Source organism: Kogia breviceps, chromosome 5 (assembly GCF_026419965.1).
Source record: "Kogia breviceps isolate mKogBre1 chromosome 5, mKogBre1 haplotype 1, whole genome shotgun sequence".
Lineage (NCBI taxonomy): Eukaryota > Metazoa > Chordata > Mammalia > Artiodactyla > Physeteridae > Kogia > Kogia breviceps.
In genome coordinates this window covers 79,783,227-79,805,194 of record NC_081314.1, presented here as the reverse complement: position 1 = coordinate 79,805,194, position 21,968 = coordinate 79,783,227, and the positions used below count along the sequence as shown (strand labels likewise).

The following is a 21,968-nucleotide window of genomic DNA, read 5'->3' as shown; positions in this document are numbered from 1 at the left end:
AAGACAGCTGTCTATGAAGCAGGAAGCACGCCTGTACCACACATCAAATCTGCCGGTGCCTTGGACTTCGAGCTCTGAACTGTGAGAAATAAATGTCTGGTATTTGTAAGCCACCCAGTCTACGGTGCTTTGTTACAGCAGCCTGAATAGACTAAGACAGCTGTCAATGGTGCAAAAGGGGTCAAGAATAAGAAAGAGCAAAGGTTCTGGATTTGGGGATCGAGAGGTTCTGGATTTGGGAAATTTCACAGACAGCAGAGTCAGGCATGTTAGACCCACTCCTTTCATAGCTTCTGAGCTGTGGCCCTGGCCTTCTTACAGGCAAGCACAAGCCCCCTCCCTCACCAAGCAGAACCAGCTTCCGCTTGCCGGCTCAGCACGAGGGAAGCTGTGCTGGCCACGGCTGTGCACTGTCCAGCAAGCCACCCCAGTGGAGGTGGCCAAGGCAGCCGGGCGTGTACAACACGGGCGTGGGAGTGGAGGGTACTGAAGAGCCAGGCCAAGCAGCAGTCTTCCTAGAGAGCCAAAAAGTGAGGCTTGGAGACGCACCATTTCATTTTTAAATGTAGAACAAAGAATTAAAATGTGCCACATGTCACTTTATTTTCTAAAATGTATTTTCTCTCTACCGGCCTGACTTCTCCAGCAATAAAATCATTTTGGCATGACACTCATCTCACATAAATGAAAATATAATCCAAGAAAATGGTATTGTAGGAACTTTAAGCCAAGCAAATGTTTGACAGTACCTTGTTTAAATTAAGTTGTCATGCTGTTTAGCTTTTTACAGTAATGGAGCTCTGTGTCTCCACAGAGCCTTGTACACTGATGCATGTTTTGGAAGAAACAGTCGAGGAGGTGGGAAAGGAAGAGGCCCCGAGCTGCCTGCCTGCAGGCTAAGGAGTCAGGAGGTGAGGAAACGGAGGTGATGAGAAGATCCACTGTCAGGGGAAGCTTGGAGATTATATAAGAGATATGACACAGAGGCTTGAGATGTAAGGATGAGATACGACATAGTGGTTTGAGTGGAGGGGAGGACGTGCCAGGTGAAAAACACCAGACTAAAGGAAAGTCTGCATCCTGAACATGAGGCCCCCAGCACTGTCCCCCACCTCCAACCCTGCTCTCAGGACTGTGGCAGCCAGGCGTGCCCCTGGCAGGAGACTGGAGAACTTTCTGGAGAATACGAACTGCACCAGAGGAAAGACCTACAGAAACTGACATTTGGGAGACTTCTGATGAAAGAGCCCACTTTGCCAAAGGATCACCCCACAGTGATGCCCTCCTGCCAACCGCCACCCACTCTGCATGCAGAACCTCGAATCAGCCTTTCAGGGCCTCTTTCTTAAAAATGAAGGAACGACCAAGGACTGACTATAAGAGAGCTTTGAAGAAAGCTTGCAGCAATTAACTCAAAACAAAACAGGATCTAACAGAAACAAAGAAGCCTGGAAAAAAACAGACAATATAGAGAGCAGAACAAAATTTCAAAAGAAAATAAAACACCTATAATTTATAGGTTGAAAGAGTCAAAAGGAGATATTATAACCATAAAACAAGAACAGGATATGATTTTTAAATTAACAGAGAACAAAAAAGAGCTCTTGGAAATTAAGGATAGCCAAAACAAAAAATTCAGTTAAAAGGTTGTAAGTAAAAGTAAGGAAAGTAGGAAAGTAGGGAGGAAAAAAAGGAAATAAACTATAGAAGAAAGATTAGAAATATAATGATAACAGAAGGTTCAAACCAGGTGCTCTAATATCCATCCAACTAGCCAGAATTCAAGAAAATTGAAAAAAAAAAAAAAAAAAAGCCAGGGAAAACAAAGAAGAAACTGTCACAGAAATCACTGAAAATTCCACATGGAAAGTGCCTGGTCCAATTAATAAAAAATTTCATTATGCAATTTTATTTTATTTTATTTATTTATTTATTTATTTTTGTGGTACGCGGGCCTCTCACTGTTGTGGCCTCTCCCGTTGCGGAGCACAGGCTCCGGACACGCAGGCTCAGCGGCCATGGCTCACGGGCCCAGCCACTCCACGGCATGTGGGATCTTCCTGGACCGGGGCACGAACCCGTGTCTCCTGCATCGGCAGGCGGATTCTCAACCACTGCGCCACCAGGGAAGCCGTCATTATGCAATTTTAAATCTCAGGGTAAAGGGAAGATCTTAAGCACCTTGAGGAGGAGAAACAGGTTACCTACCAAGAGGAGAAATCAGAATGGCACCAAACTCTTAGATGCTGCTGAATGGTAAAAGGTAGAGCAACAATGACTTCAAAATTCATGATTCATGTTTATTTCCCCACAGCAAGCAATCCTCTGGCAATTCAGTGTGGTATCCCACAATTCAACTTAATTCTGACACTATCTACCCGGAGACAGCATCAGATCCCACAACTAAGGGCTCCATCCTACAAGACTGTCCCCTCCCCTTCAGATGGCACTCGCAAGTCCAGGCTGTCTGTCACCTATGCTTCTGACCCACAGGCTATAGATTGGAGGTTCCAAAGATCCTTTCCTTGGGTCCAGTTAATTTGCTAGAGTGGCTCACAGAACTCAGAGAAACATGTTTCTTAGTAGATCATCGGTTTATTACAAAGGGATATAACTCAAGAACAGTCACAGGGGCAAGGTACGGAGCTTCCATGCTCTCTCTGAAAGCCACTGTCCCCTCATCTCCATGTGTTTGCCAACGCAGAAACTCTTCACACCCAGTCCTTTAAGGTTTTTATGGAGGCTTCACTACACAGGCACGACTGATTAGATCACTGGTCACTGGCATTTGAACTCAATCTCCAACCACTCTTCTCTCCCCTGAGGTGGGGGAAGGAGGGGGCCTGAAAGTTCCAAGCCCCAGATCACAAGGTTGGCTCCACTGGCAACCAGCCCCCATCCCGAGGTGCTTTCCAAAAGTCACCTCATTAACATAAAAAAAGATACCTTATAGTTCTCATCACTGGAAATTCTAAGGTTTTTAGGAGCTCTATGCCAGGAATGGATGAAGACCAAATATATACATATCTTATTATAAATCACAATATTACATAAGGGAAAATTATTTTCAGCCTACATTTTTATATCTCCTACCAATCACATGTGAAAGTGGAAAAGTGACATATTCCATTGTAGACAGAAGAGGATGATCTGGGATCCAGACAACAGGGACCAACACCAGGGAGCAGGGAAGGCAAGTACCAGTATAACAGCTGTGATCAGGCCTGAGACTGTCCATCCAGGAGAAGGACAATGAGGAGGGAGTCTCCAAGAGAAAACATAACATAGGGAGCACTGAGGAAAATGCCTATACGTATTTGAAAGCTCTACAGAGAATTTTTTAGAATAGTGATAATCACCTAGAAAAGAAAGCAAATGAAAAAATGGAATGTAGTGGGTTGACTGGTGGCCCCCCAAAAGATATGCCCATGTCCTAATGCTGGGAACCTGTGAATGTGACCTTATATGGAAAGAAAAAAAGGTCTATGCAGATATAATTAAGGCTCTTGAGATGAGACTATCCTGGATTATCCATGTTGGACCTATTTCCAGTGACAAGTTTTCCTTATAAGATACACACAGAGGAGAGATAAGAGGAGGAGAAGGCCATGTGAAGATAGAGGCAGAGACTGGAGTGATGCAGTCACAAGCCAAGGAACTCTGGAGCCATCAGAAGCTTGAAGAGACAAGGAAGCATTCTCCACAGGCTTTGAAGGGAGTGCGGCCCTGCCAACACCTTGATTTCAGACTCTTAGCCTCCAAAACTGTGAGGGAATAAATTTCTATTGTTTTAAGTCACCAAGTTTGCGGTAACTTGTTAAAGCAGCTTTATGAAACTAATACACGGAGTAAATTTAATTGTAGGAAAAGCTGAAAAATATACAAAAAGCAAGCAATTAGAGTACATGATATGACTCAAAAATTAGTATTTTTACTATCCGTATTACTTTACTACATATAAAAATTAATTTTAAAAGAACAAATGACATGTTAGGAAAAATTTTTCAACATATATAACAAACATTGTCTAGCACTGATATAAAGCTAAACCAATATTTGTTTTATGTTAAATTAATTGCTAAAGTAGAAGAGCTACAAATCATTAAAAAGTAAAAAAACCTAAAGGAAAAGTAGGGAAGAGTACAGACAATTCAAAGAAAAATAAATATAAGTGGCAATAAAAATATGAATAATATTACCCTCATTAATGATTTAAGAAAAGCAAATTTATAAAAAGATCACAATTTTTGCCCATCACATGGCAGAAATTTAAAAGATTGAACATATCCAATATTGTCAAGGGTTTGGGGAATCAATAACTCTTACATATGGTTACTGGGAGTTCAGAGTGGAAAAACATTATTTCAAGGCCATTTGGTAGAACCTAAAAAATTTCAAATGTGCTTGACCCATGTCCTATGAGTTCTATTGATAAGCCTTGATCCTCCAGAAATAATCCTTCAAATTTTGTACAAGGATATTCATGTCAGCAACTTGTAACAGCAACAAACTGGAAAAACCTAAATATCCATCAATAAATTAATGTTTTATATGGAATATGGAATACTAGGCAGGTGTTAAAAAAAATGAAGGAATCCTAAATGTACTGACATTGCAGGGTGTCCATGATATGTTATTGGTTGGGAGAGAAAGAGCAGCAAAACAATGTAGAATTACATTTTTACAAAGAACTATGTTTATATGTTTATGTATGTGCACATGTGCATATGTGCTTGTACATGTATAGAAAATAGACTGGAAAGATGTTCACCAATCTCCCTCTGGGGATGGCAGTGTGAAAATGGAATAAGGGGAAAGAACTTTCACTTTTTACTTTATATTTCAAATTAAAAAAATTTTTTTATCACATAAAAACATCAATTTTGTCTTTGAAATAAAAGAAAAAATAAAATTTGACAAGTGTATTTAATTTGTTTTCTGATTTTAAAATTAACTGTTGTGGTTTTGAAATGTGTCTGCAAATTCTTTGACACTTCTCCATTCAAAACGTGGAAACTAAATCCCCTCCCTTGGAATGAGGGCCTAAGTAACTCATTTCTAACAAATAGCTTGTGGTAAAAGTGCTGCTATGTGATTTCTGAGGCTAGATCATAAAAAGAATGACGCATTCTTTCTCTCTCTCTCTCTCTCTCTCTCTCTCTCTCTCTCTCTCTCTCTCCCCCCCCCCACTCTCTCACTCTCACTCTCTCATTTGTTCTCGAGGAATCTGGTCACCCCATGACTTGAGGACACTTAGGCAGCTCTCTGGAAAGGACCACATGGAGAGAAACTGAAGCCTCCTGCTAACAACCAATAAAACTTGCCAGTCAGATCCACCAGCTCCAGTTAAGCCTTCATATGTCCGCAGTCCCTGAACCTCATGAGAAACCCTGAGCCAGAACCATTGACCAAGCTATACCCAAATTCCTGGCCCACAGAAAAGGCAAGAAATAACATGTGTTTATTGTTGCTCTGTGCCACTAAATTTGGGGGTAATCTGTTCAACAGCAATAGCAATGAATACCTACCAATCTCCCTCTGGAGAGTAGAAGTGGGGAAATGGAGGGTTTGTTTTTTATGACTTCCTACATTTTTACTTTATACATTTAAGATTGTTTGGATCTTTAAAGTCATTTATATTTAAGGAAAGGGAAAGGAATAAAGTTAGACTTAAAAGTATTTCAAAAACTTTTTTTTCCTGACCTTAAAAATAACACTAGTGAAAAAGGACAAAGTTGGAGGACTGACACTACCCACCTCCAAGACCCACTATAAAGCTATAATAATCATAAAAGAGTGGTACTGGAGAATAGATAAATAGAGCAATAAAACAGAACAAAGAGCCCAGAAATAGACTCACACAAATACAGGTAACTGATCTTTGACAAAGGAGCAAAGGCAATTCAATGAAAACAGGATAGTCTTTTTAACAAACAGTGCTGGAACGACTGAACATCCACATGCCATAAAAAAAAAAAAAAAAAAAAAAAAAAATCTAGATATTCACCATATATCTTCCACAAAAATTAACCCAAAATGGATCATAGACCTAAATGTAAAACACAAAATTATAAACCTTCTAGAAGATAACATAGAAGAAAATCTAGGTGATTTAGGGTTTAGTAGTGAGTTTTTAGATACACCACCAAGAGCATAACCCCAGAAAGAAAAAAACTGATGTTAGACTTCATTACAATTAGAAACTTCTGCTCTGCAAAAGGCTCTGCTAAAAGAATGAAAAGACAAGCCACAGACTGTGAAAAATATTTGTAAAACATATATCTGATAAAGGGCTTATATCCAAAATATAAAAAGACTTCTTAAAACTCAACAATAAGAGGACAATCCAATTAAAAAAAATGGGACCTCACCAAAAATGATATACAGATGTCAAATAAGCATATGAAAACATGCTCAATATCATATATCCTAGGGAATTACAAATTAAAGTAACAATGAGATATCACTATGCCCCTATCAGAATGGCTAAGATCCAAGAAACTGACACCACCAAATGCTGAGGAGGATGTGGAGCAATAGGAATTCTCATTTGTTGCTAATGGGAATGCAAAACAGTACAGCTACTTTGGAAGAGAGTTTGGCAGTTTCTTACAAAGGCAAATATAGTCTTATCATATGATCTAGCAACCATGCTCCTAGGTATTTATTCAAATGGGTCTAAAAGTTACATCTTCATTAAAAACCTGCATACAAATGTTTAGAGAAGTCTTATTCATAATTGCCAAAAGCTGGAAGCAACAAAAATGTCCTTCAATAGGTGAATGGACCAAAAACAAAAAAAAACAAACTGCAGTACACCTACACAATGGAATATTACTCAGTAATAGAAAGATATGAGCTATCAAGGCACACACACACACAAAAACAAAACAAAAAACATGGAGAAAACTTGAATGCATAATACTTAGTGAAAAAAAGCCAGGCTGAAAAGGCCCTCTACTGTATGATTTCAACTATATGACATTCTGGGAAAGGCAAAAGTATAGAGGCAATAAAAAGATCAGTGGTTGCCAGGGGTTCAGGACTAGCGGTAGGGGATGGGGATGAAATATATGGAGCCCAGGAATTTTTAAGGCATTAAAACTATTCTGTATGATACTGTAATGATGGATACATATCATTATATATTTGTCAAAACCCATAGAACTATACAACACAAAGGATGAATCCTCATCTAAACCATGAATTTTAGTTAATAATAATGTGTTACTATTGGTTCACCAATTATAACAAATGTCAAGGTTTTATAGGGGAAACGGGTAGGGAAAGGAGAGAGAAAGGATATGGGGGCTTCTGTACTCTGCTAATTCTCTATAAACCTAAAACTGTTCTAAAAACTGAAGTCTATTAATTTTTTTAATAGCACTAACTAATTGAAGGAAAAGTAGAAACAAGGTAATACAGCCACCCATAATCTCAGCAGAAAGATGACCACTGTTAACACTTGGGCTTAGTTCCTTCCAGTCTCTCTTCCAGTTTTTTTTCCAAATGTCTACATGTATGTCATTTTTTAAAAGAGTTGAAATAATTCTGCTAAACCCATTCTGAAGGTTTATGGTCTAGTTTCAGGTTGGATTTTTAACTGCAAAGAAAGTAGCCCATATAAAACACCAGTGATTCCAAAAACAGATTCTAGAGGGGCCAGTTACTATGGGAATAATTGAAAATAAATTTCATTTCGCACTACACCCTGGTAATGTACTGACCAGAAGGAAAGAGAAATATTTGGAGTAAGTCAGAAGAGCAGCCAAGAAAACTTCTAATCAAGAAGGCAAATACGACAGCCTACTGAGGTTTCAAAGAAGCCAGTAGCATCACCGTGCAATTTAACTACTTACGCTCTTGCGGTAACCATGTCAGCGGGCGGAAAGGACCCAGGCATGAAGTCTGGAGTGCTCTCTCTCTCGCTCTCGCTCTCTCTCTCTCTCGCTCTCTCTCTCTCTCTCACCTTCACTGACAGTTTGATGGCCAAACAGCCAGCAGGTCTCTCAGGATGTGGGCTGTCTCTGCAGCATGGTGCAAAGCCAGGGAAAAAATCACTCCTTCCCCCCAATGGAGATGCTCCAAGTGTTCAGCAAGCTGCAAGGCTCAGGCTGGAGTGATCCGGCTGGACATTGCATTGGCCCTTAGCACTGGAGTGGGCCCTGGGGGCTCCCCGATGTACAGGGGTTAGGTAACACTTTAGATGCTAGATCATGGGGCAGTCTGGAGGTTCTGGGGGATGGACCAGGATGACAGAGGGTAGGGGGCACGCAGGGAGCTCAGAAGAGTGACTTTTCCCACAGAAGAATCTTAATAGATGAAAAAAGCAATAAAGCCAGATGAGGGTGTACCAACTGAACGGTCACCTTCCCACAACCAACACTTTTATGAAAGACGAGACTGTTTAGAACACACCCCAGGGGCAGCCTTGAAGGGGAAAAGAAGAACCGCTGTCATAGAAAGACAGTGGTAGTGTTCCCACCTCAGGAAAGAGCTCAACTTTACAAACAGATCCAGTTTCACACCCAGATCTGCCATGCGTTACTACAAATTATATAATCCCCGCTTTCCTCATCTGTTAAATGGGTATAACTGTTCCTCCCCATGAGGTTATGATAATGAGATAAGAAGCCCTGTGAGGTGCTAGCCAAAATGCCTGGCACAGAAGTGCTCATCCAATACAGTGGCCATTGCCGCCACCACCACCATTAGAGGTAGCTGGTCTGTGCTCTTGATCTCTTTCCTTTTTCTTTGTTAACACAGCTGGTGGCCCCAGCTCCCTTTCTCTGTCCATATTCCAATGTAGATGCCTCGTCACTATTGCCATAAAAAGACAAAGTCCCCAAAGTGTGAAATGTCAGGCAGTTATCTTTTTCCTACAGCATCCCAGGAATAGTTCTGTACTCTGGAGAGAAACAAAGACTTTTGATGCTAAACCACCCCAAATCACATAGCTACAAAATTATGGACACTTTGAGTAATAGCGTCTCACTCAAAGCATAGGATTTAGGATTAGAGTTGCCAGGTACCCTCAAGGCTGCAGAAAATCCAGGGTTAGAGTAAACAGTGATTGATTGATTATCAATATATGATACCATTTCCAAATGGTGCAAAAGAAAACGCTGTTGTTTATTTTCTTTCTTTAAGCTTAGTTAATAGATTCATATTTTTGTTTTGAAAAAACTTAATATTGAAAACTATAGCCAATCTAACACATTTCGGTCCCTCTCTCCCAGAAATGACAATTGTTAACATTTGTTATGTTTGCATCAAGTCCTTTTTTAAAAAGAAATAAAATCTGACAGATAAAATTAAAATCTATTTCCTTCCCTACTCCCAAATCTATTTCTTGTGTATAATCACTATCACGAATTGATCTTTGTCAAATCCAGTTCTACTTAATTCTGGCCTTTATCTAAATTTTCTTGTATGTGTGTGTGTTTGTGTGTTTTTTAACAGCAAGTAAATAAAAAGAAACATGGGAAATGTGCCCAGTGAAGATGTCTATGTGAGGAGGGGCTTTCTGGCCTCTGAAATTGCACCATGACACACCCCTCAGCTGCTCGGGAACAGCACACACTCACTGCAGGTAAAGGCTATTGGGGGTCGTCTTGCAAACCCAGACCTACAAACATCTAGAAAGCAGTGCAGACCCCCATAAGGCCATCTACTGAACTCCAAAAGGCTTACCTGGGTCCAGGTGTGTGAAACAGCCCACCACAAAGTCCAGCGTGGACGCGGCCAGCAGGAGCGACAGGGGCAGCCGGAGGCGGATTACCCAGTTGACACCTGCTAGGTTAGTCCCCAGCAAGGACAGAAGCACCGCAACTGAAATTCCTTGCATGGCCCAGAGACTCCTGAGGCTCAGCGGATCTGAGATGGATTCAGCGAAGCCAGTGATATACATGGCACCTGCAACACACCGACAGGCAATTCAAGGTAGGAAGAGTCAGCAAGAGAAAAAAGCATCAGGGCTGCCCGGAGCCGAGGGCGCTGCTCACCTTTGGAATTCAACACCCAGGAACCATCATGGGGGTTAAATGAGCCCTTCCTGCTCAGGAGTCCTGCCTGGGGCCCCCTTTCTTCTCGTCTACATCTCTCCCACCATCCAGAGGGGAGAATGATTGTTGGTGGTAACTAAGAGGAAAAGATTATGGAAGGACAAAGATGGGATTCTGGGCCAAAGAGACCTATAGACGCCCCTGTGAGGAACTAAAGAGAGAAGAGAAGAACAAGGGGAGTCCCATCTCAAAGCCTTAGAAGGGCACTGAAGCAAACCCCAGTTTTTTCTCTATTTCTTTGCATGTCACTATTATTTTTAAAATTACCTAAAACTTAGAAATAAGAAAAAAAAGGTGTGCAGCACATCCTTCCAATGTCATATGGAACAAAGGCTACCCAAGGACTATCTAAGTGAATGTACTTACTTCTACTCACTGTTTACTACTGATTAAATGTATTAAATGTCCCAGACTTAGTGAAGTTACATGTTAACTTATGGATTTTTTTTCTTCCTGCAGAGATGTACAGATCTCCTGCCTGGTGGAACAGATAACACAAAAGATTAGGGTTTGTGGTCCTGTAAGGCATTAACCGGTTTTGTATCTAACCTAGCAGTCTTATCCTTATATTTATTTATGAAATTGCTGAACTAGGAATTTATGGATTTGATCTGTATCCATCGAGGGTCCATACCTCACTTCTCAACCTTAACATCGTACTGGCTCCTCCACTAATTAATGAGTTAAATAAACCCTTTGGCACATGTTTATTTTATATTTGCCAGAGAGTCATGATGCTACCTCTTTAAAAACCTGAAACATAATCTCAAATAAATATTTGAAAAGAACACCAACCTCATTTTCCATAGCTCCTCAGCCCCCTTCTCTTATCAGGTTGGTCCCTTTCCCCTCCCCAAGGGCCAGCAGGGCTCTCTCATCACTGTTGCTCTGTACTTGTTGCTCTCAGGAAACAAATTCTACTCAAACCTCAGTCAAGTTCCTCCTTTTCCATGAAGCCTTTCCTCATCCCCTGTTTTTGAATAAATACTATGCTTACTGCTGGTACCTTGCAATTAATTATCTGGCTCTGTATTCTATTATTATTTCATGCATATAAGTTTGTGCCCCCCCCCCACCAAGAATGCAAACATCTTTAAAAAATTGTATGCTGATTGCGCCTTCTAAAATCCCCTGCATTTGCTAACTACGCTGCAAGCAATCTATAAATATTTTATGATACATTAACTGTATGAAAAATGCTCCGGGAAGCAGACACCATTAAGTTCTAGTCCTTTTATATAAAGACAAGAAGGCTTATACGATTTCTGTGTTTGAGGGGAGCTCACGAAGGAGGCTCCATTCTTCACTGAGATTGGCTCACCTTGCAGCTAGACATAGCATCATTGTTGGTATTCCCCAAATTTAGAGTAGGCATTTCTGTCTGTATCTGGGTGAGCAGGGAAGCCCAATAAATGTAGGGGAAAGACAATCAGAGAAGGGAGGAAGGAGGGAGGTTGGGAGGAAGACACACACAGAGAGAGAGAGAGAGAGAGGAATCTGTATTTTTCTGCATTCACCTCAGAATTCAAACTTACTCTTGACTAAATGCCAAGAGTGGGATGGTGACAATGATGCTATTTCATCAGTATTTGGCCAGATCAACAGGACTCCTCATGGTCAGATATATCTGAGTTTTATAAACAAATGTTAAAAATGTAGTACTGGGCTTCCCTGGTGGCGCAGTGGTTGAGAATCCGCCTGCCGATGCAGGGGACGCGGGTTCGTGCCCCGGTCTGGGAAGATCCCACGTGCCGCGGAGCGGCTGGGCCCGTGAGCCATGGCCGCTGAGCCTGAGCGTCTGGAGCCTGTGCTCCACAACGGGAGAGGCCACAACAGTGAGGCCCGCATACCACAAAAAAAAAAAAAAAAAAAAAAAAATGTAGTACTGATTGTCGTTTGTACAGGCATCACTTTCCCAGGTGTCTGAGGTCTCTCACATGCAGAGGGTGATGCCAAAACTTCAATATGACTGTTGGCACCTGGAGCTTCCAAACCGATTACTGAAGTAACCCCAGTAGCGCTCCTCTCTCAGGTTTGTACCTAAAATCACTTTTTAGCCCAAAGATGCCAGTAACAAAAAAAGTAAAACCTCTGGAGGATACGTGACAAGAGTCCAGTGGTCGGAAGCATAGCCTATGAAACCAAACAACCTAAGGCCAAATGCTGTGGCTCCCAGCCTTAGCTGTGTGACTTGGGAAAGTGTTTCAACCTCTCTGTGGCTCATGTCTGCCTCTGTGAAACACAGATAATAATAGTACTTACTTCAAAAGGTTATTGTGAGGGGGCTTCCCTGGTGGCACAGTGGTTGAGAATCTGCCTGCCAATGCAGGGGACACGGGTTCGAGCCCTGGTCTGGGAAGATCCCACATGCCGTGGAGCAACTGGGCCCGTGAGCCACAATTACTGAACCTGCGCGTCTGAAGCCTGTGCTCCTCAACAAGAGAGGCCGCGATAGTGAGAGGCCCGTGCACCGCGATGAAGAGTGGCCCCCACTTGCCACAACTAGAGAAAGCCCTCGCACAGAAACGAAGACCCAACACAGCCATAAATAAATAAATATATTTTTTAACACCTACATTCAGTTAACCTTCAACAAAGGAGGCAAAAATATACAAGGGGAAAAAGGACACTCTTCAGCAAGTGGTGTTGGGAAAGACGGACAGCTGCATGTAAATCAATGAAGTTAGAACACCCCCTCTCACCTTACACAAAAACAAACTCAAAATGGCTTAAAGACTTAAACATAAGACATGATACCATAAAACTCTTAGAAGAGATCATAGATGAAACATTCCCTGACATAAATCATACAAATGTTTTCTTAGGTCAGTCTCCCAAGGCAACAGAAATAAAAACAAAAATAAACAAACAGGACCTAATCAAACCTACAAGCTTTTGCACAGCAAAGGAAACTATAAGCAAAATGAAAAGACAACCTACAGAATGGGAAAAAATATTTGCAAATGATGCGACCAACAAGGGCTTAATTTCCAAAATATACAAACAGCTTATACAACTCAACAACAAAAAAACCGAACAACACAATTGAAAAACGGGCAGAAGACCTAAACAGACATTTCTCCAAAGAAGAAATACAAATAGCCAATAAGCACATGAAAAGATGCTCAAATCACTAATTATTAGAGAAATGCAAGCCAAAACTACAATGAAGTACCACCTCACAATGGTCAGAATGGTCATCATTAAAAACTCTACAAATAACATATGCTAGAGAGGATGTGGAGAAAAGGGAAACTTCCTACACTTGGTGGGAATATAAGTTGATGTAGCCACTATGGAAAACAGTATGGAGGTTCCTCAGAAAACTAAAAACAGAATTACCATATGATCCAGCAATCCCACTCCTGGGCATATACCCAGACAAAACTCATGCAAAAAGATATATGCACCCCTATGTTCACAGCAGCACTATTTACAATTACCATATGATCCAGCAATCCCACTCCTGGGCATATACCCAGACAAAACTCATGCAAAAAGATATATGCACCCCTATGTTCACAGCAGCACTATTTACAATAGCCAAGACATGGAAACCACCTAAATGTCCATCAACAGATGAATGGATAAAGAAGATGTGGTACATATATACAATGTAATACTACTCAGCCATAAAAAAGAATGAAATAATGCCATTTGCAGCAACATGGATGGACTTAGAGGTTACCATACGAAGTGAAATAAGTCAGAAAGAGAAAGACAAATAATATCACTTATATGTGCAATCTCAAATATGACACAAATGAGCCTATTGACGAAATAGAAACAGACTCACGGACATAGAGAACAGACTTGTGGTTGCCAAGGGGGAGGTGATTGAGGGAGGGATGGAGTGGGAGGCTGGGGTTAGCAGATGTAAGCTATAATATACAGAATGGATAAAGGTCCTACTGTATAGCACAAAGAACTAAACTCAATATCCTATGATAAACCATAATGGAAAAAAAATTTTTAAAAAAAGAATGGATGTGTATATGTGTGTGTATATACACACACACACACACACACACAACTGAATCACTTTGCTGTACAGCAGAAATTAACACACTATTGTAAATCAACTATACTTCAATTTAAAAAAAAGAGAATTTAAATAGCAACAAAAAGAAGAAGAAACTACCTTTTTTTAAAAAAAAGGTTATTGTGAGGATTAAATGAGATAATTTGTGTAAAGTCCTAGAACAATACTTGGCTCAGAGTTGGAGAAATAATAGCTATTGGCATTATCATTATTACTTTATTATTAGCTACTGATGTAAAGGAAACAGTAGTTAGCCATGAATTTCATAAAATACTTTGTTAATGCTAAATAGATGATGGTAATGTCACTGGAAATTTGCAACATAAGCTGTAAGTAAGGATTCTTGAAACTGAAGAGACTTACTTTTAAGGCAAAGCTGTAACAGCCCAAAATTAAACCACCTTTTCAAAATCTAAGGATTTGGGGGTAAGAGGTAAGGGTAATTATGGAATATAGGTAAGTAAAATTATCATAGAGATTTCATATTTGGTATATGGAGGAGCTAACAAGTAATGTTTTTGTTTGGGAAATATAGAAAAAGTATAATTATAGCTTCTAAAAGTAGAAAATAACTACCCACAGAATGAAAAGCATAGTATCAATAGAACTTCAAATCAACCAGGGGGAAAATACAACAGAAATAAATTTGAGCCACATTGGTAAAATATGGAGAAATTTTTAAAATTTCAAATTATCTAGAAAGTAATAAAAAGGATTGATTCTAAAACTTGGGAAGCACATTAATCCTGCATTCAGAGGGGGAAGAAGTATAATTCTAAATGTTTATATTAGTTTAAAAATGCAGAAAAATACATGAACAAAGTATTTTTTTTTAATTTTTTTAAAAATTTTTAAAAAAATTTTTGTGGTACGCGGGCCTCTCACTGTTGTGGCCTCTCCCGTTGCGGAGCACGGGCTTTGGACGCGCAGGCTCAGCGGCCACAGCTCATGGGCCCAGCCGCTCCGTGGCATGTGGGATCTTCCCGGACCGGGGCACGAACCCGTGTTCCCTGCATTGGCAGGCGGATTCTCAACCACTGCGCCACCAGGGAAGCCCTGAACAAAGTATTAACTTAAGAAGAGACTTTAAAAATCATTATAAATAAAAAGACAGTAGGAAGAAATATTTAATAAAAGGATATATGAAATTAATGAAATGAAAGAAAAAAATGAAAGGATATAAAGAACAAAACTGATTTTTTTAAAATCAATAAAATATATAAATACCTGGCAACCTGATTAAGAGGAAAAGAGAAAGTGCAAAATTACAGACTTCTAGAAATGAGAAAAGGATAAAAACTACTCTTACATAAGAGTACAAAAATGAATAAAGAAAGAATGTGCCACGAATTACCATATATCCATATTATACAATACAAAGCAACTACTTTAAAAGCATGGATTCAAAGCACTGACCTAGAAGAATGTCTATGACTATGGTTCAGTGATAAATAAAAGTCATGGAATAGAGTATGAAATTTGTCCCCATTTTTTTAAAAACAAGCAAGCACTTCAAAAATCCATAAATTCATGTAGATGAGCACAGGGAAAGGTGCTGAAGACGATGCTAGGTGTTCACACTGGTTACTGCAGGAGGGGAGGGAAACTACATTTTCTTTAAATTATCTCTGATATGCTAACTGGCTACAATGAACATCATTTTGTAATTTTAAAGCAATTTTATAAAGGAAAATAAAAACAAACATATTGAGAGTATTATTCTGTTTATGCAAAAACTGTATCTGGGCACATAGAGCGCAGTGCGTCTAGGAGGCAAGGCTCCCCAACAGACGGCTCTCAGCCAGTGAGCTCAGGCCTGGCCTGGGCTCCGGCCCCCCCCTCGGGAGAGGTGTGGACAACAGCGGCTGCCAGCCCTTCCCCAGAGCAATCCAACCACCCTAGATGTGGTCTCCCTTCCCACCATGAAGCTCCTCTTCATTGGAAAACAACCCTTTCGATTTGTTTAATGTATAAACCTCCCCAGAATTTATTTTATTAAAACAATTTTTTAAATCTGCTCTTAAAGTTTATAATCACAGACATTCGTTTTTCTTTCGTCCCCTACAGAGAACTTCGAACCCTCTGCCACAGGAAGCAGGGGGTGTCACCGCTATATTTTCAGGGTGTAATGCCTCCCTTCCAAGGCCTCTGTTTTTTAAAAATTGCATTTTCACAATCATAGGCAATTTTCTTTCCATCTTTGGGTACCTACCTAGAAAACCAGAGTTGTCCCTCCATACCCCTTCCCTTCTCACACGAAATCCCTAGTTTAAAGTTTGAATTGGTTGGCTGTATGTCCTACATATGTGTTCCCTCCCACAATGCAAACCCCAGGTCCCTGAAAGTTTTCCAGTCCTCCACTGTTTGTACAGAGTCTAGCAAAGAGCAGGTAAGCCATGAATAAATGCTTTTAGACAGGACAGTGCAAGCTGAAGCTGGATATTCTGGTGTCCAGGGTAAGCAGCCCCAAAGAAGTGCTCAGGTAAGTGGGGCAGAGAGTGAGGAGAGACCCCAGTTCATCACCTCCTCCACTGGCCCAGGGGTCTGATCCCACACTACAGGCCCAGCACCAACGTCCCAGAGAGATGAATGGGGAAGGGTTTGGGAGGATGCAAGGCAATGGAAAGATTTTGTAAGCTTTAAAAATCATTATTTTAGGCGTCTGTATCTCCTAAACGTTGATGCTCCAGGGCAAGGGCCGGCAAACTTTGGCCCTCTGACCAAATCCTGCTGCTGCCTGCTTTGGGCATAAGCTTGACTGGCACACAGCCATGCCCGCTTCAAACTGTCTATGTCTGCTTTCACACTTACACAGCAGAGTTGAGTCACTGTGACAGAGACCTATGACACCCTCACAAAAAACTAAAACATTTACTATCCATCCCTTTATAGAAGAAGTTTGCTGACCCTGCTCTGGGGCACAACAGGCCATCTCCTCTGGCAATTACTAAAAACACATAAGTGCATGCATGCCCTGGGATGAGGGAATTTGGGGTAATAAGAACCAGGAATAAGGACCCTCAGAAAACCCAACCACATCCTGGAAGAAAAAGATCTCAAATCAATGACATAACCTTCCACCTTAAGAAAACAGAAAAAGAAGAGTGAACTAAACCCACAGCAAGCAGAAGGAAGGAAATAATAGAGATTGGAGCAGAAATAAATGAAATAGAGGTCAGAAAAAGAATAGAGAAAAGCAACAAAACCAAAAATTGCTTCTTTGCAGACAAACCTTTAACTAGACTGACTAAGAAAAAAAGAGAGAAGACTCGAATGATTAAAATCAGGAATGAAAGGGAGGCCATTGCTACCAATCTTACAAAAACAAAAAAAAAAAGATTATAAGGGAATCTCTGAATGATTATATGCCAAAACATTAGATAACCCAGATAAAATGGACAAACTGCTAGAAAGATACAACCTACCAAAACTCAAGAAGAAACAGAAAATCAGAATACGCCTATATAAGTAAAGAGACTGAATTAGTAATCAATAGACTTCCTGCAAAGAAAAGCCCAGGACCATATGGTTTCACCACCAAACTCTACCAAACGTTTAAAGAAGAATTAACACCAATCCTTCACAAACTCTTCCCAAAAATAGAAGAGGAGGGAACACCTCCCAACTCATTCTGTGAGGCCAGCATTATCATGACACCAAAACTAGACAAAGATATCACGAGAAAGCTACAGACCAACATCCCTCATAATATATAGGCAAAAATCCTCAACAAAATACTAGCAAACTGAATCTAGCAACATATACAAAGAATTATACAGTAGCCAAACCCTGATTAGAAAGCCCACACAGCTCAACTGCAGAAGAAGCAGAGGCAAGGAGAGGACACTGACTAGAGGGGCACCAATGTTTCTGGCTTTTCTTAGTAAGAAGTTTTTTGATTACTAATTCAATCTCTTTACTTATGTAGGCGTATTCTGATTTTTCTGTTTCTTCTTGAGTTTTGGTAGATTGTGTCTTTCTTTGTGAGCACCTTTCCTCCAAGTCACCTCGCATACAGGAGGCTTCCTCTCTCTGAGAGGTGTGGAGGCCCAAACATCAGCACTGGTCCCCTGTCTGTGGTATCTGCTTCAAGAGTGGAGCTTTTTGTCTACCCAGAGAGCAGGGAAAGTGAGGACTGCTGTTTGTCCATCTTGCAGCCTGCTTGGCTATAAAACAGCAGAGAAGTAAAAAAAAAAAAAATCGATATTCAAATCCCCAGGGTAATAAAGTAAACTGACAGTTTATTACTCACCTCCAAACTACCATGCTTAAAGATCTTTCTCCATAAAGGCAAGTGGTTTTTAAGAGTACACTGACCATGTGTCTGCCTTCCACACATCTCTCCAACACACACACACACACACACACACACACACACACACAGCTTTGTGCTGTTGGAGAATCAGATGTATTTTTGCTACAATACCCTGCCCCCCCTGCTGCCTTAAAAATAAAAGAAACAGACCGATATTTTCTTTGAGGAGAGTCTTGTACTCTTACTTAGACAGATTCTTTTAACTGTTTTTTTTCAGCCACTCACCACTCTTTGCACCATCATTACAGCCTTTTTCAGTCCAAGAAGTGCTTACAAAGAGCTGCTTCTTAATGTCTGCATTTGCTTCCTCAGCATTAGGTCACCGTCCCTGTGTTTCAGCTAAACACGCTTCAGTACTTCTCCCTACTTAGTGGTTTTCTGAGGGCCTCCGTCCACTCTGGTGAAGGGCCTCATTAGTATTCTCCTTCTCAGACACAGCATCCACACAGGGGCTTTCAGCCTCCCTGTTCAGGCCATCAAGCTATCAATGCGCCTAGAGCTCCGGTTCATTTGAGAACAGCCTGCTTCTAAGGAAGTCCTTGGCACAGGCAAAATGTCCCCTTTTCAGTGTAGAAGTGCCCCCGGGACCGGGCCACCCAGCTGCCACCCTGGCTCCAGCCACTGCTGTGCCCTCCCCTCCCTAGAACAGTCTGTAAGGATGGTCCCAGCCCAGACCCAGCTCCCTGGTGGAAGCAGGACTCCAGAGGCCAAGGGGGTGGAAAGGAAGGAGCCCTGGACTAAGGGGAGCTTGGTTCCACTCTGAGCTCCCCGCAACTGCCCACTTGCCTGTCACCAGGTCAGAGGGGAACGTGGATGAGAAGGTGGCAGAAAGAAAGGCAAGGTAAGCGATTCCACTGGCCAGTGGCCTCACCTGTCCAAACACGTACAGCAGCCTGATGGCGCCTCCGGCCTGCCCGCCGAGGACCGCCGCGATCATGGAGTAGACGCCGCCGGTGCCCACGTCGCAGTGTTCCCCAACCCCGATGCCGGACAGCACTGTGACCAGGGCCACCAGGGCGACGAAGGACCCCAGAAACACACCCATGAGCACTCCCGTGTTTCCCTGTGGCGGAACAGCAAGGAGCCGGGTCAGGGTTAGGGCACGGAGGGAGCATTGCCCACCGCTTCCACGCCCCCGGGGGTGGGCCCGCTGGAAAAGGACAAAGGCGGGGCCACAGGAGTAACGCCTGGAAGGGATTCTAGATGAATGTAGTGTCCCTGCAGCAAACTCTTAGAGACTTCCCGGCGCCGACCATGTCAAGTCGAAGCCACGCCATACCCTCTTGAAGGCCCTCCTGGTCTCTCCCGTCTCCACCTCCCCAGACCCCCTCATCTCTCTGCCGACAGCCCTCCCCCAGACGCACGCGGCGCCCCAGCGTGAAGTCACGTGCCCCCTCGCCGCCCCCCCCCCCCCCCCCCCCCCGCCGCCCACCCATGCGGATCCCCTGCCTGGAATGCCTTTCTGCCCGTTCCTCTTCCTTGGCAGGTTCACTCCAACGCATCCCTCAAGACAGGGGTTAGTTTCCTCCTGCAGGAAGCTGTCCCTGGGAGCCTTCCTCTGGCTCCAGTAGTACCCAGGGCTTAGTGCTTATCACAGCACTTACCACACTGAGTCTTGTTCCCAAGCCCGTCTTTACCTCTGGGCTGCCAAGAGAGCAGGAGGGGTTTTTTCCCTTGCTTTCCCCATTTCTCTTTCATTTGCGAGCACAGCATTCCTCCTGCCCATACCCCATCTACTCTCTTCTCGCACTTCTGACATTTAAAAATGCTTATCACCTGCAAGTTATTTGAACGTTTAGAAGTTCACTGCATTGAAAAATTCGTTTATTTATATGAAAGACCTTTTATAAATGAGTAGAGAGGCATGGGGAGGGGGGAGAAAAAGAGGTAGATATTTTCTTTATTTCTATTTTGACATCTATTGATATTTAGATGGAGGTTGGAGAATGAAGTGGGATTACTGTATTTGTTAATCTGTTGGATTTTCAGCTGAGAGTAATGCCATTCCAAGCAAAATTATGATTCTGTTAATAGAGAAGGGGGAAAAAATGGATCTAAAGTTTGCCACGGTAGACTATATGGTACCTAAAGGATTAGGTTATATTCAGTTATGTTTTATTCAGTTACTTATTTTGCTGTTTTTGTATTTTTAATGAACTTATGTAATTACTATTTTCTTCCTTTGTTCGTGCTTTTAAATTGTCTACATGGGATAATTTTTAAAAGTCTGTACCAGTCTTTAAGTTTTCATACCAAAACTGCCACTTTAACATTCTTCAAATTATAAATATGCTGCCAAATTATTCTTTAGAATTAATATTTTCTATTTAAAAATGACTTGGGCATGACCTCTACTTATTTTAATTTTATGCTATCCTCTAGAAGCTCTACCTTATTTTTGGCATTTCACATTTACCTTTATTTCCATGTTCAAATATGATTTTTCAGGTAAAACTAATGTCAGAATTGAAAAGGAGAGATCATTTTAGGTCAAAAGGATGTATTTGTGTGGTAGCAGCCTCAAAGATGGTCCCAGTGGTCCCCACCTCCTGGCATTCGTGCTCTTGTGTAATCTGCTCCCCTTGAGCGGGGGCTGGATGGAGTGACTCACTTTTAATGAGCAGAGCCCCGCAGAAGTGATGGGATGTCACTTTTGAGGTGAGCATATGAGAAGACCGTGGCTTTCATCTTGGGCACTTGCTCCCTCCCTCTCTCTTAGGTTGCTAGCCCTGGGGGAAGCCAGCTGCAGTTATTGAGGCAACCCTGTGAAGAGGCCCATGTGACAAAGCCTGACAACAACCTCACAGGTGATCCTGGAAACAGACCCTCTGCCAGTGGAGCCTTCAGATGAGAGTGCAGCCCTGACTGACAGCTTGGCTGCAACCCCATGAGAAACGCTGAGCCAGAGCCACCCAGCTAAGTTGCTCCTGGATCCTTGAACCACAGTAATGACAAGACAACACATATCTTGTTGCTTTAAGCCACTAAGTGTTGGGATAATTTGTTGTGCAGCAATAAATAATTAATACAACTTTTACTTCACTTTGGGGATGGGACTGACACTTCCAGATAGCCATTTCTCAAAAAAGTCACCCAGCGAGAGGGTTAAGAGGAGGCCCTAAGATTTAAGAATAGAAATAGAGAGAGCTTACCCTTCTCTCCTTCCACCATTCCATAAGCAGCCCCTGCATGAGGCAGAGCCCAGGGCCCTGGCTGTCAGTGCCAGGCCTTCCTCTGCCACAGCAGTCAGGTTGCTGGGCCTCCCCTGGACACAGGCTGGAGAGGTGCTAGGCAGTGGGGTGGCGTCCAGGAAGGGGAAAAATCGGAGGTTGATCCCAGAAGCCTGAGAATGGCTGCCAGGACAAGGCATCTGAGCTGGAAGATTTGTGTTTTTGGAAGTGGGGGCCCCTGTAAGTTTGGGAGGAGTATGAGAGGCATCCACACCAGAGAGGTTGCTAATCTTGCTCTAAGCTTTCCACACATTAATAAAGAAAACGTTCAGACCTGTCCTGGCTATGGCTAAGGCTGAACCCTGAGCTAAGGGCCT

The 21,968-nt window shown here is 42.0% G+C and overlaps 1 protein-coding gene and 1 long non-coding RNA gene across 2 annotated transcripts in view; one reads left to right on the top strand and one right to left on the bottom strand.

The window, feature by feature from the left end:
- The window catches only part of SLC12A8 (solute carrier family 12 member 8), a 138,872-nt gene that overhangs the window by 94,541 nt on the left and 22,363 nt on the right, over positions 1-21,968 (bottom strand). Inside the window, 2 exon segments of the mRNA XM_059064432.2 lie at positions 9,694-9,926; positions 19,294-19,484. Coding sequence (XP_058920415.1) covers positions 9,694-9,926; positions 19,294-19,484 — 424 coding nt within the window.
- Positions 19,092-21,452, top strand: LOC136794256 (uncharacterized). Its single transcript, XR_010840737.1, has 2 exons — positions 19,092-19,262; positions 21,141-21,452. It is a non-coding gene; the product is annotated as an uncharacterized lncRNA (long non-coding RNA).